Source organism: Sceloporus undulatus, chromosome 2 (assembly GCF_019175285.1).
Source record: "Sceloporus undulatus isolate JIND9_A2432 ecotype Alabama chromosome 2, SceUnd_v1.1, whole genome shotgun sequence".
NCBI lineage: Eukaryota > Metazoa > Chordata > Lepidosauria > Squamata > Phrynosomatidae > Sceloporus > Sceloporus undulatus.
Genome location: NC_056523.1, coordinates 126260092 through 126275191, shown reverse-complemented (window position 1 = coordinate 126275191; position 15100 = coordinate 126260092). Strand labels below are relative to the sequence as shown.

The window sequence follows — 15100 nt, the reverse complement described above, 5'->3', positions numbered from 1 at the left end:
GGCACTTTGCAATAAATAAGTGGGTTTTGGGTTGCAGTTTGGGCACTGGGCCTCTGAAAGGTTCAACATCATTGATATATACAGTATATAACATGATGACACTATGGTAATTCTTGTTTAAAGAGAGTTTCTCAGATTAACAATAACTGGATTTTTAATTACTAGATCTTAACATATAAGACAAGGCTAATAAATAAACCAGAGTGTATGTATTCCTCTGAAATTATGACTCTCAATCTATAACCTTTTCAAAAAATTCCTGCCTATGCTTGTCATATTATATTTATATTTATATTTTTATATATATATATATATATATACACACACACACACACACACACACACACACACACCCTACAGAGTTCCTTCATTTTGTAGGTGTGAAATGATATGTAATTTTTTGGAGAGATAAATTAAAAATGAATTTTCTGATTGGAAGCCTCCTCAGAAAACAGCTGATAAGATAGATATGTTTGGCTGTACAGATATCGTGAGGCATTATACTTTGTTGCATATCTGTCTCCTTATTTTTATGTATTAATAATACCTAGTTATGCTTTATATTATTCCTTATAGTGAAGTAAGGGAAATACAAACATAGAATGAATTTCTGCAGATGTGTAGGGCATCTTGGGAGACCCTTAAGCCTAGAAACAGTTTATCATAGGCTATTTAGTATACTATATTTATTTAGCATAGAATCATAAATTTGGAAGAGACCGCAAGGGCCATACAGTCTAACCCCCTGCCATGCAGAAAATCTAAATCAAAGCATCCCCGACATATGGCCATCCAGCCTCTGTTTGAAGACCTCCAAGGAGGGAGACTCCACTACATTCTGAAGGAGTGTGTTCCACCGTCGAACAGCCCTTACTGTCAGGAAGTTCCTCCTAATGTTGAGGTGGAATCTCTTTTCCTGTAGCTTGTATCCATTGTTCAGGGTCCTGTTCTCTGGAGCAGCAGAAAACAAGTTAGCTCCCTCCTCAATATGACATCCCTTCAGATATTTAAACAGGGCTATCATATCACCACTTAACCTTCTCTCCTCCAGGCTAAACATCCCCAGCTTCCTAAGTTGTTCCTCATAGGACATGGTTTCCAGACCTTTCACCATTTTAGTCGCCCTCCTTTGGACACGCTCCAGTTTCTCAACATCCTTTTTAAATTGTGGTGCCCAGAACTGGACACAATATTCCAGATGGGGCCTGACCAAAGCAGAATAGAGTGGCACTATTACTTCCCTTGACCTAGGCACTATACTTCTATTGATGCAGCCTAAAATCGCATTGGCCTTGTTAGCTGCTGCATCACACTGTTGACTCACGTTCAGTTTGTGGTCTATTTGAACTCCCAGATCCCTTTCACACGTAGTCTCGTTCAGGTGTCACCCATCCTATATCTGTGCATTTCATTTTTCCACCCTAAGTGCAGTACCTTACATTTCTCCATGTTGAAATTCATTTTGTTAGCTTTGGCCCAGCTTTCTAATCTATTAAGGTCATTTTGAATTTTGATCCTGTCCTCTGGAGTATTAGCTAATTCTCCTAATTTGGTGTCATCTGCAAATTTGATAAGTATACTCCCAATTCTGTCATTGATAAAGATGTTGAATAGCACTGGGCCCAGGACAGAACCCTGTGGCACCCCGCTGGTCACTTCTCTCCAGGATGAAAAGAATCTATTGTTGAGCACCCTTTGGGTTCTGCCAGTCAACCAATTACAAATCCATGTAAAAGTTAGGTTGTCTAGCCCACATTTCACTAGATTGTTTGCAAGAATGTCATGGGGAACCCTGTCTATTCTCTTTCACAGTGATAGCAAACAATTCTGGTTTTTCGCCATTTCAGATTGTGAAATGATGGTTTATTTAAGGCCAACTAGTATGCTTGTGACTGAGGTAAGATTTGAATTCTAGATTTCCCGAATGCTCAAATTACTATACATTAATATATGTCAAATTGCAGAACGCAGTAGATGGTGGTAACAAACTTTAAAATGTAATTCATGAAAATTCATAAAAAGTGTTACCTGTTTAAAATCTTAGAATTCTTAGAATTATTGTGTTGCTTAACAGTAATGCATTGTAATTGTTCTTTAAAGTGGTAAGAAGGAGCCTGTGACTGTGAAGAACACCAAGCCACCTCCTGTTTATGAGTCGGAGGAGGAGGAGAAATGTAAGCCAATGTCTTACGAGGAAAAAAGACAGTTGAGCCTGGACATTAACAAATTGCCTGGTGAAAAGCTAGGCCGGGTTGTCCATATCATCCAGTCAAGAGAACCCTCACTCAAAAACTCCAATCCTGATGAAATTGAAATTGACTTTGAGACATTAAAGGCATCCACGTTGCGGGAGCTGGAGAGATACGTAACATCTTGTTTACGGAAAAAGAGGAAACCTCAAGGTACCGTTCAAGCTCAGGGCAGTTGCTTGACATTTCAGCGATGTTTACTAAGTTACTCTGTGTAGAGATGGGGAAATGTATTAGTGTTCAGGAACTATAAACTCATGCAAGAGAAAAGAGTCCCTCATCTGGACTTCCAGCAAATGATGGACTAGATTAATAACAAAGGACCAGAAGTGTTAGATGTTCTCACTGGACTTCATCCTGATGGTCCCTGCTACTGGCTATTGGATCATACTTAAAACAACACTACAAGTATTTTCTTCAAACAACTATAAAAGCATGCCACATTACTGTTATACTTTTACAGTCTTATATCCTGTTATTAGTCTATTTTAATGGCTTTGTAAAATTGACGCATTTCCTTTTTATTGTGAAATCCATCCCAAGTAGATGCACAAACTTCTTCAGGTGTAAGAAGAGCTCTAAAACTGTTTATCATGATATCTTGTAAAACAATTAATTTTATTACTTTATATTCTAATTTTTTTGGAATATTAAGGATTTATATAGTAATAATTTACTACTTATAAACATCAGTCAGAAGATGAATAAAACTTTTATAAAGAGAGGAAGAGAAACAAATGCAAAGACTTCATGGCAGTGGCTGCCATGACAGGACACATAATTGCTAAACTATTTGAGAAGTACAGGTTTGGCTGCTTGGTAATGATACATTCCCTTTCATCTTGCATTATTTCTTAAAGGATGATATAAGAAGACCATCTCTCTTCTACATGGCTTTGTTGAAGTGGGGTGGGGGGGGATAAGAGCAGGGCAGCACATTTGCTTTGCCTTCTAAAAGTTCAAGTGCATCAATATGTAGAAATCTTCCATGTGGGAGAAAATAGTTTACCATAGTGTTAAATGGGAGTAGTGCATAGCACAACAATGGGTTCTGGATTATATTCTTATCCAATGACAATACTGTGCTATTATCTTGTTGCAGCAGAGAAAGTGGATGTAATTGCTGGTTCCTCTAAAATGAAGGGGTTCTCCTCCTCAGAGTCTGAGAGCACCAGTGAGTCCAGCTCCTCCGACAGTGAAGATTCAGAAACAGGTTAGATGCAGATTATTTAAAGACTCAGTCCTATACCTGTTTCCTGTATAAATAAATATGTTTTTAGTATTGGCTTCGTCTTTTTATTTTTTTTTATTTTTATTTTTGTATTAGTATTAAAGCAGTATATATGATTTCTGTATATGGAGCTAGGCCATTTGGGACCCAGCAGTATAATGGGAGTTTTGCATCTGATGGTTCAGATGCATTAAATATATTAAGCATGGTGGAGCTACTCCTTCCTTTGTGCTCAGGTATTTTATCATTCTAATGGTTTAGATTCACTTAAGAGAGAGGTTGTTTTCTAAAGTAACTTCTTACTACACTGATATGAAGAAGCACTTTTTAATCTGGAAACACATAGCTGGTTTGCCAGTAAATAGTAATAACGTTTGTGTATTAGAAAAAAGCAGTGAGAGTTTCTTGAAAAAATAGGTTGCACTTAGAACAGAAATGTTCTCAAAACATCTGTTATTTTACATTAACATTGAGAGATATTGAGAAAACATATCTTGGGGTAGCAATGTTGGCCATATAGAAAAGTACCCTAATATCCTAAATCTGCAAAACAGTGATACCTCTATGGGGAGAACTAAAATGCACAGTATACATGTTGCAAGCTTTTGAAGCTCCACTGGCTTCTTCATCAGGCAAAGGGTGATTATGATGATTTATGTTTATTTATATAGCATCATAAATTTGCATGGCACTTTACAGGCATCATTAAAACAGCATATAACCTGCCAATGGCATACAATCTAAAAGTCATCAGATATAAACTATTCAGATTAAGCGAGTTACACAGTTAAAATGCAAACTGTAAAAACAACTAATGCATATAGGAGCTTATCTCACAGCTTTAAAAGCGACTTACTGCTCCCGAATTGAATTCTAATTCAGGCTGCATCCAGATACTATCACATGGATTTTTGCCGCCACTGCCAGGCAGATGAATTGCAAAGCTGGCTTTGCAAATTGGCTGGCAGAACTCGGATTCTAGCTGGAAGGTTCCCCAAGCTGCATCCGTCTGGTGGCATCAGCGGCAAAAATTTATGCAATAGTATTCGGATGCAGACTGAATTAGCATTCAATTTGGAAGCAGTAATTCGCTTAAAGCTGTGCAATAAGCTCCATAATCAAATACAAAATTATAAAACAATATTAGATGTTAAAAATCCTACAGGAGAATGAGGGAAAATTATGTTTTGTCATAGACCTGCATTTTGTTAAAACGTTTTGGTGGCTGTCCTCAGTTCAGATGGTATGGAGGGATATTCTTGTAGGCAGGCCATTCCTCCTCCTGGCCGTGTGGATTTCCTAGACTTTTAAGAATCTCCCAGTAACCACAGGGCCAGAAGCAGGGAAGGTTGGCATGTATGAATGCAAGCCTATGACTAACAGCTTTATTTTTTCCTCTTCTGTATAATTGTTAACACCTTTGCTTGATGAAGAAGCCAGTAGAGCTCGTTTTGTTTTGTTTTGTTTTAGTTGGTCCAATAAGGATATCATTGTTTTGTGGATTTTGGATGTTGTTGTACCTTGAGAGATACTGGATTTTTATTTTTTCTTTCCAATTTTGAGACATTTTACAGGGTTCACATAATTTAAAAGACTTGTGCAGTATACTTTGGTAAAATATCACTGCAGCTTACATTTGTATATGTGATGTTTTCAAGTTGAAAGTGACATAGCTTATGGTTCCTTGTGATTCAACAATAGCATTTGCTTGATTCTTTTTGATATACTTAGTGGCAGAAAATGGTGTTTTTAAATTAATAAATAGGTCTTATAAATATGGCAGAGTGTTATTCTGATGCTGTTCAGTTGCTGTTTTAGTCTAGGTAATCTAGCCTAGGTTGTGATTTATGTAACATTCTATAGAAATCAGCAATCTAGAGACTATATGAGTTTTATGTTGTATTCATTAAATCAGTAATTCATAATAGACTTGTAATTTAGTATGTTGGCAGCTGATATTTTTTAAAAAAATCTTCGGTTGTAGCCACTAGTTGCATGAATAGAAGGCTGCTGAGGCAGTCTTCCTCTTTCCCTCCTCACCCCTTCTTCCCTCAATCCCAGAGTTCCACTAGCCCTTGAAAACCAAAAGGTTGGAGACTCCTCCAGTGGGGTCACATATGTCAGCTGTGTCATATCCTGTGCCATATTGCAAGAGGGAAATCACCCATATTTGGGTGAGAGGATCTTGCACCAATGGAGCTTTCACTTTCCTCACTCATACTGTAGCAGATACCTTCTTGCATCACAGAAACAGGATCCATGGCAAAAGGATCCTGTTCATGAATCCTAATACCTTCATAGCTGTATGAAAAAGCCCCCTCCTTCCCTGCCTCCCTCCCCCCCTTTTTTTTTGTGGGGGGAGAGAACAGTTTTACCTGTATGTGAAAGAAATTAATAGAGTGGACTTTAAAAAACCCACAATCCAAATCTTTTTTCCTGGAATTTTTAAATCCCGGGATTGGCTGTACAGGTAGTCTTAAGTATTTGCTTCAGATTTCAAATAATTTTCTGATGTACTTGATCTTCCATATTTGTTCCCTTACTTCTTTCCTTCTTTTCTTTCTTTCTTCATTTCTCAGAGTACAATGAATGTCAGTAGCAGTTTATTTTAAAATTGCAACTGTAAATGTAGGTTTTCTGTAACATAAATATAAATAATATATATACTGCCTGTATATGTGTGTGTGTGAGAGAGAGCGTGAGTGAGTGACCAACCCAAGTACTTTAACAGTGTGACCTTGGTAAAGACATTTTGATTGCTTTTAAAACATAGGCCTATAGTTTTAAATGTCCTTAATTATACAGTGCTCCCTCGGGTTACGAAATTAATTCGTTCCGCCGCGGCGTTCGTAACCTGATGCATTTCGCAAGCCGAAAAGGGCTTTCCGTTAGCGCTGGCAAGCCGCGCGTTTGAATTTCGCGCCGAAAAAAAATTCGTAACCCGAAAAAAAAACCTTCGTATCCCGGAACAGTTTTTTCCAATGGAACTTTTTCGTATCCCGGAAATTTCGTAACGCGATCAATTCGTATCCCGGGGTACCACTAAAAGGGCACAGATATTCTCAGTTTGTGAATAGTCCTGCACTAAAGTTCCTGACTACTAAAAAATAAAATGGTCATTTAGGTTTTCTGCTCTGTACAGGCTTATTCCTGTCCAGTTGAATTTAACGCTAGGATTCTTACCATTCTTACTAGAAGCTCTTAAGTAAGCTACTGAATTGCAAAGCTTGATTTCTTAATAATATTCACTTTAGTTTTTATCCTTTTATACCCAGCTCACTAATGGGCATAGTATCTATAAAGGATACCATTCAGAGTGGAGTATTCATCATTTATTTGTTTTTGTTTTTTAATCTTCTCTTTCCTGTTGTCTAAGAAAGCTCAGAAACTCTGCCTAAAGTTTGCTATATTTTAAGAAGCAGCTTGGAGAGAGCCTTTCATTTCAAAGGGAATCTGTCCTTGCTGTACATCTGGGAGCCTCCCATGTTTTGTTTTGAAAACTTCATTGCAAAATCCCAACACTGATTTTTAAACGGAGGGAAACTTAATAGTTGAAGACAACATTTCAAAAACATTAACATGTGCAAATGGCTCTATATTGTGGCCAAAATAGGCAGTAAAGGAGGCCTTTTTTAGTGGTGTCCATCTTAAGGTGTTACGTCCCAAGAAAGGTTTGCTTGGTATCATGCCTGTTATCACTGAGGCGGTTCTGATTTCCTGAGATCTTAATGGCATTTTAAGGTATTTATCAACTTTTTATTAATTGATCTGCCATTTTTAACTGCTGGCTCAAACTGTGCATATGTCTAGGTTTTAATATGTTTTTAATAGCTGTTTTATTATGTTCTCCGTTTCCAATAACTTCAAAGTAACCTTTTAAAAATCTGATGTATGCTGCAAATAGCTGAAAGCTCTGTGATTTTATTGATGTATCTCCACCATTACATAGTTGTTGTGGTTAGTTCATCTGCTACTGGCCACTCTCTAGGCATGTCATTGGACAGCAGACTTGTGATCCAACATTGGAGGCTATACTGAAGGCCTTGCCAGTCTCATAGAATTTGTAAGAGTTTATGTTCTGCTGGCATAGCCTTCAAGAACACATGGTCACCACAATGCCCTGATTAGGTGACCAAATAAGATTCCATGAAGGAAAGGTGTGCATAGATGCAAAACAGAAAGGTTAGTAGTTTTTTGTGGGTTTTTCAGGCTATGTGGCCATGTTCTAGAAGAGTTTATTCCCGATATTTCACCAGCATCTGTGGCTGGCATCTTCAGTAAGGTTAGTGATTACTAATGAAAGCCAGCATGGCATAATGGTTTGAGTATTGGACTGTGACTCTGGAGACCAGGGTTGTTCAATTCTCAGCTTAGCCATGAAACCCACTGGGTGCCTTTGACCAGGTCATATGCTCTCAGTCTCAGGGGAAGGCAATGGCAAACCTCCTCTGAACTATTCTTGCCAAGAAAAGCCTATGATAGGTTTGTCTTAGGGTTGCCATAAGTCAGACATGACTAGAAGGCACTCACCACCACCAGTGATTATCAGACATGGAGATACGTGTCATACAACAGAGCTATAACTTGAAATAAGACAATTGTCTGTGATAAAAGATCACAGATGTCTCTAATGTGTTTTGCTGCACCCTTTCTGCTGTACCATTTTTAACTTGCCCATTTTCATGGTAGTTCTAAATATGGTCAAACTCCCTTACCCTCTTTTCAGAGTACTCTTTATAAAACTGTAACAAATTTGTATTAATTCACAATAAAATAGTGTAGTGCAAGGCCAAGCATTTCAGGATTAGCATCTGAATTAGAAAGTGTTATTCATTTCTGTGGTTTAAGTTTTTGTGGACTTGAAAATCTGCCTAGGGGTGACCACCATCAACCTCAATGGGGCTCACACCCATTCAAGCCTATGGGGCTTGAATATGTGCAAGTTTTGGAACTTGGGGGGATCTGGAACGGATCATCTACGAGTTCCAAGAGGCAACTGTATTAATGATTTACAGATACTATCTGTTCATGTCTCTCTACATACTTGAGACATCACAATGTAACTGAAAATGCCAACAGCGCACCTGGAAATGGAGAGGAATATGGTGTTAATCTGCTTCCCTCTGCTCTTAAATCTGAAAGTGTATCCTGCATGTATGTGCCTTCAAGTTGCCTATAACTTATGGTGACCCCATGAATCTGAAAGGATTTTCTTAAGCAACTTGATAATAGTTTTGCCAGTTTCTTAAGCAACTTGATGATGGTTTTGCCAGTTTCTTCCTCTGAAATATAGGCATAGCATCTAGTATTCATTGACTCTGTCATTGTGTGTTCTGTCCAAGTACTAACCAGGAATGACCCTGCTTAGCTTCCAAGATCAGATAGGACCTGGTGCCTTTATGGTATTTAGGCCTGTATCCTGCATATATATTTAAATAGTTTGATTTCTGAATTTGGATTACTTCCTTCAGTTAGAAGGTTAAATGGTAAAGTCTGGGCATTCCAAGAAGATAGCATATGAAAGAGACCAGAATGCAACTGGAGATTTGTTTCCTGAATGTGCTATAGAGCTGAGGAAACATTCTGTAGCATGCTGTTAAAAACCTCCACCTCCTTGGCCTAGGTAGTATGATAAATAGAACCAGAGAAACAAAGTCTGACTTATGCCTACAGTTATTTCATTCCCTTTTGTGTATACAGTGGTGCCTCGGGTTACGAAATTAATTCGTAACGCGGCCGCTTTCGTAACCCGAAAAGCCTTCGTAAGCCGAATTGCCATAGGCGCTAATGGGGAAAAGCCGCGATTCCGTGCGAAAAAGCCGAAAAAAGCACCAAAAGTTTTTTCGTAACCCGAAAAAACATTCGTAACCCGAAACAATAATTCCCTATGGGATTTTTTCATATCCCGAAAATTTCGTAACCTGGGTATTTCGTATCCCGAGGTACCACTGTATTCCTTCCTTGGAATCTTGTTATTTCCCAGTGACTCCAGGACAGCTTAAGTACAAGCATTTTATTTTTAAAGGTTATTTGCTTTTACAGATAAAAAGTTTAATTTAGATCGGTCAACCTGCCATCATTTATACAGATAAATAAGTAAGTTGATGGTTTGGTAATATTCAATATACCGTACAACTGGATTTATTTGGAATTTTTCTCATTGAAGCTTTGATAAAAAAAGTAAAAAGATTTCAAACTTAGCCAAAACAACAAATTTATCAATGATAATTCTAGATCATTTTTTCAATCCTCATTTTTACAAAGAGTAATGAGGGTTGTCTTGTTAACTGCCATCAAGTTGACTTCAACTTATGGTAACCCCATGAATGAAAAACCTCTAAGTCACCCTATCATCAACTACTTTGCTTAGGACCTGCTGACTTACGGCTGTGGCCTCCTCGATTGAGTCTATCCATCTGGAATATGGTCTTTTTCTTTTCCTTCTACCTTAACAGGCATTATTATATTTTCTAGGGAGTGATGATATAGCCAAAGTATCTTCTCATGATATGGCCAAAATATGTTTGATGTATTTACCATGTACAGTCGGCCCTCCACATTTGGAGGTTTTGACATTCTCAGGCCCCATTCCCACTGGCCCAGTTAACGTGGGTGGAACTGGGTAGATCCGGATGCCCCTCCCCTGAATCTCTCCGTGGGCGAGTGCCCACTATGACTGAGGGGCATTTTAACCCGAATGCCTTATCGGGTTTAACTTGAGGGCGCCTGCTGTCAATCAAGCAATCGTCATAGGTGACGTTTGCAGGGGCATCGGAAGTGTCCTCCTCCCCTCCTTTTTTTAAAGAGCCATGCACAAGATGCCCCAAAGTGCGCACCTTTTGTCAAATAAACCTCTTTGTGTGTGGGGTGTGTGTGCAGGTTATGATCTCCCCCAGCCCCATTTTCAATCCCCAAATGCAAGTTAATGCATCCAGTATCCCCCATTCCTTGCCACCCCAGAATGCCTCATACAGAGGTAATCATAATAATAATATCAATAATATTAATTCCTCACCTCGGAATGCCAGAAAAGGATGCATTTTCTCTCTCTCTCTCTAGGCTACCCCTGAATTCCTAGCAAAAGCTGTATCAATTTGTCAATTTACATAATTGGAAAGAGAAGCATTACATTCAGTTGGTAACATTCATCCAGCAGTCATTCCAAAGGAAATAATAGCCTGCCCTAGCAAAAGCTGTATCAGTTTGCCAAGTTGCAACATTACATTCGGTTTGTAACATTCATTCGCAATCCAGCTGTCATTCCAAAGGGAAAAGGCATGCGCAAGATTAGACATCGACAGAGAAAAATAATTTTAAAAGAATACACATCAAAGGGAAAAGGTCCCTGATGGATAGGAGAGGCTTGTCTTGCTCTGCCCCCCTTCCCTGAAATGACCCTTGCTCCTCTCACTATCTATCTGTCTATATATCTATAGTATATCTATTGCCAAGAACATGCACATTTTTTGCCAAAAATATTTAAAAAAATACACATCAAAGGGAAAAGGTCCCTGATGGATAGAAGAGGCTTGTCTTGCTCTGCCCCCCCACCTGCCCTGAAATGACCCTTGCTCCGCTCACTATCTATCTATCTATCTATCTATCTATCTATCTATCTATCTATCTGTTATATCTATTGCTAAGAACATGCGCATTTTTTGCCAAAAATAATGTTTAAAAAAATACACATCAAACGGAAATTATCAGAAATAGAAGAGGCTGCTTCTGCTGCAGCTGGATTTCCCTACTACCCCAGCGTAGCCCCGCAACCCAATTCCCCCTGGAAATCCTCCTCCTCCTCCTCCTCCTCCTTCCTTCAGACCCTCTCCTTCCTCGGGGATGCCATTGACTCTTTTCTCCAGCTCCTCAATATCTCTTCCTCCTCCTCCATCACTTTCTCCACCCCCACTCTCTGACAGTCTCTGCAGCCCAAAAGTCACCCCTTTGCATCCAGATCCCCTTTTTTCGGCTCTTTCCTCCTCTCCTCATCTCCTCCCTCCCTTCTGATGATGGGAGGGAATGCCCTGCCCTTGCCCACCCTCTGACTAAATCCCTCCCTCAATTTGCTCCGGTCATGTCGGCGCAAGTTCATATTCCACAGAACCCGGGGTTTCTCACAAAGAAACGCTATTTGCGCCGATTTCTTTTAACCGCTCTAAGGGGCATTTGCCACGGAACGGGTGTGCAAGCCTCTGATTCGCTTCAGGGGGATTCGGGTGAATATGAACTTCCGTGCAAGAATCGATTTCAGAACCAGGGTAATTGTAATGTGAATGGCCCCTCAGTTTTAATATTCACAAATGCTAAATCTGGGCAAACCTTTCCAGGAGGGAAGGATGGAGGAACAAAAACGCTCCTTGTTCCCGCAAACCCCCCCCACCTTGGTAATGGCTACGGGGGGGCAGTTTATTCACAGTTTTCACACATTGGTGGGGGTCTTAGTCCCCTAACCCCTACAATGTGGAGGGCTGACTTTATTTGTCCCTAAGTTTTTTGTGTTAACTTTATTAGCCTTTCCAAACTGGATTTCAGAAACCACTTTTGCAAAAGTTTGTGGATTGGATTAAAGATTATCCCTCCAGAACAGAAATCAGGATGAGGCAGAGGCTTCCTGCTCGAAGTAGAGGATAAAGCAGTGATAGTTTTCTCTTCCTCCTATAGCTTTCTGTGGTGGCCTCCATTCTGAGGCTCACTAAGCCCTCTTGAATAGAGTATGAGATGGTACTGGAAAGGAAATCACCGTCACACCCTCTTTTCTAATGCCAATTGAATTCCGCAGAACAGAAGTGTACATCCAGTCTGAAACAGAGTATAATGCATAAGTATTATTATCATTATTAAGCTTTATTTATATAGTAGTCAAGATCCTGTATCATCAGACATAACTACAGTGACAGAGCTCTGTTGTCATAGTCATGTCTGATAGAGATGGCAGCTCCCCCCACAAAAAAATAAAATAAACACCTTTTTAGCCTGGCAGGGCCCCAACAGAAGTAAGTGTTCTCCCAGTTGCAGAGTGCATCAAGAACAAGCAACTGGACTTTTTCTGTCAAGCCACCCCACAACCAGAAGCATGCTGCAGATGTCCTTAATCTACACCAGTTGTTAACTGTTGTCAAGTCGTAAGTCATGTCTTCTCATGACATGTCCAAAGTACAGTGCACCCTTGTTTTATGCAGGGGATCCGTTCCCCCCCCCCCCCCCCCAAACCAAAAGTGCATATGCTCGAGCCCCATTACAAGTAATGAGCTCGTGGCGGTGCACATGTGCCATGGACATATGTGCCGTTGTTTTTTCCAGTGCATGGTGCTGGAAGTAGCAGCATTGCTTTCAGCGTATAATGCGCCCGCATATGACGCGGGCGCACTCTATATGTCAATTGAGTAATGTTGAATTCTAGGGAGAGTTCAGGCTTGATTTGCTCTAGTACCCATTTATTTGTCTGTTTAGCAGTCCATGCTGCCCACAAAACTCCTCCAGCACCAAGTCTCAGATGAGTTGATTTTCTTCCTGTTGGTTTTCTTCACTGTCTAGCTTTCATGACTGTGCATAGAAATACAGTACATGGACAATCCTAATTTTAGGATTTAATTATATATCTTTACACTTTAGGATGAACTTTAGCTTTCTTATCTACCAGTTGCATTTTCTATCTTCAGGAAAATAAGAGCACTATCAACAAACCAGTATCCGTTATTTTTAGTGTGACTATCTGACAAATGTTTTCAGATGACGTTTTAACACTTGAGTGATGAGCTAGAACATTTTAATCAGCAGCTAAATATCCAAATCTTATGCCCCATAGATGGCCAAATCCTAGCATATGGTAAGCAATTTGTATCCTTCAAGCAGTTTTCAAAGGTCACCCTATATGCTTTGGCTGTACCCACTGAGTTGGTTTTTACATCTTAAATGATGTGTTGTGAACTAGAATATGTGTTTGGCAGTTTTCTTGTTTCCCTTCGAACAGCTCATTCCACTCCCAAATTGTTTTAAAACCCTCTTCCACACTTGGAAAGCAAGTTAATGGTTTGAGCTGTAAGCTTTTGAAGAATTGGAATTTGGCCATTGTAAGGGAATTCCCTGGTTTCTTTCTGTCTTACAGGAAGATAGAAATTCTGTTTTCCTCTTACTGTTTGGAGGGGCTAACAGCGTCCTCATCTGGAGCAAGTGTTGGAGGAACTTCTATTTCAGGCTGAAGTTCATCTTTAAAATAGATATTAATTATAGTTTTGTTCCATAACCAGTTCAGCCCAGCCTAAAGCTCTGGGGAATTCATTGTTTTTATGTAAGGCACCTGTATTTAATTCAGCATATAGCTTGGAACATCTGATACCCAGTGGTTTGAGTGTGGGACTAGGAGTCTGGAGACCAGGTTCAAATCTCCATTCAGCCATGGAAATCCACTGGGTAGCCCCAGACAAATCACACTCTCTTGGCCTCAAGGGAAAGCAAAGGCAAACCCCCTCTGAACAAATCTTACCAAGAAAACTCTTTGATAGGGTTGCCTTAGAGAGTCATCATAACTTGGAATCAACTTGAAAGCAAACAACAACAGTAGCTCAGAACACACTATACTAAAGTACCAAACGGACACGTCTTGTAATTAGAGAACCTATGTATACATGAGAGCTCTGTGTGGTAAGTAGTTACTTGATCATCTATAGTGGGAGTAGGGCCAATTTGTGCCTCTTCTCCTCCCCCCCCCTTTATTCAAGCGATGAAACTCCCATTATCTGCCACCATTTGCTTTGCTGGGTACAAGATCATTTTAGCATAATCAGCTTAAACTGATGTCTCTTAAGCATTTTAATTCTACTCTTTTCCTACGAATCAATAATTTCAATTTTTTCTTTAAAAGGTAACAAGATATCTTAGAAACTAACCTTTCTTTTATAAATTCAAGGACAAAGCATTTCTAGACAAATCTGAGGTTTGAATTTTCAGTTTTATTTGGACTAGTGTCCTATAGCAGATTCATTGATTCGGGGTACATGACTGTCAGGGGCAAGAAGTGTTACGTCAGTTGATTTGCTCTGGCATCTTAGGATTGGGTGGGCTGTACATCTAAATAAATAATGACCTCCATGCATGAGACCAGAAATAGTCAGATCCATTGACTTTCATTACAGCATTAAGAGAACACTACAGTTCAGCACCTCCTACCAAGTGAGTCACTCAGTATCCCAAATGTTGACATTTTAAAACCATTGTATAAATGAGAGGTACATTTGGAAACTCCCTCTTACTTAGTGGTGGTTATTCATAAATATAACTATATCCAGGGCATTTAAACACATACTGGCTTTATTAGTGTTGTTAAATTGTTTTCTCCATTTTGCATTTGTTCCTGTTATATGTTTTTAACTTTTATGAAAGGATGGAATAAGGGCGTGACTTTTTTTTCCTGGCTGGAATGTGTAACTGCATGTTTTTACCAAAACTGTAATTCTACTTTCTCTTATATATAAGTGTGAACTATTCAAAATGCATTTAGTAATGAATTGACTGTCTGCTTCATTTTTATTCAACTGTTCGGTTATTTTACTTTTGCCAATAATTTACCAATAATTTATATAATCTGTTTTTATATTTTATCTGCATGCTCATGATTTAACAG

At 39.2% G+C, this 15100-nt stretch overlaps 1 protein-coding gene across 7 annotated transcripts in view; it reads left to right on the top strand.

The window, feature by feature from the left end:
- The window catches only part of BRD4 (bromodomain containing 4), a 126715-nt gene that overhangs the window by 89745 nt on the left and 21870 nt on the right, over positions 1-15100 (top strand). For all 7 annotated transcript variants that reach the window (XM_042451163.1, XM_042451162.1, XM_042451159.1 and 4 more), the window contains 2 exons: positions 2101-2402; positions 3352-3462. In XM_042451163.1, coding sequence (XP_042307097.1) covers positions 2101-2402; positions 3352-3462 — 413 coding nt within the window. The remainder of the gene's footprint in view (positions 1-2100; positions 2403-3351; positions 3463-15100) is intronic.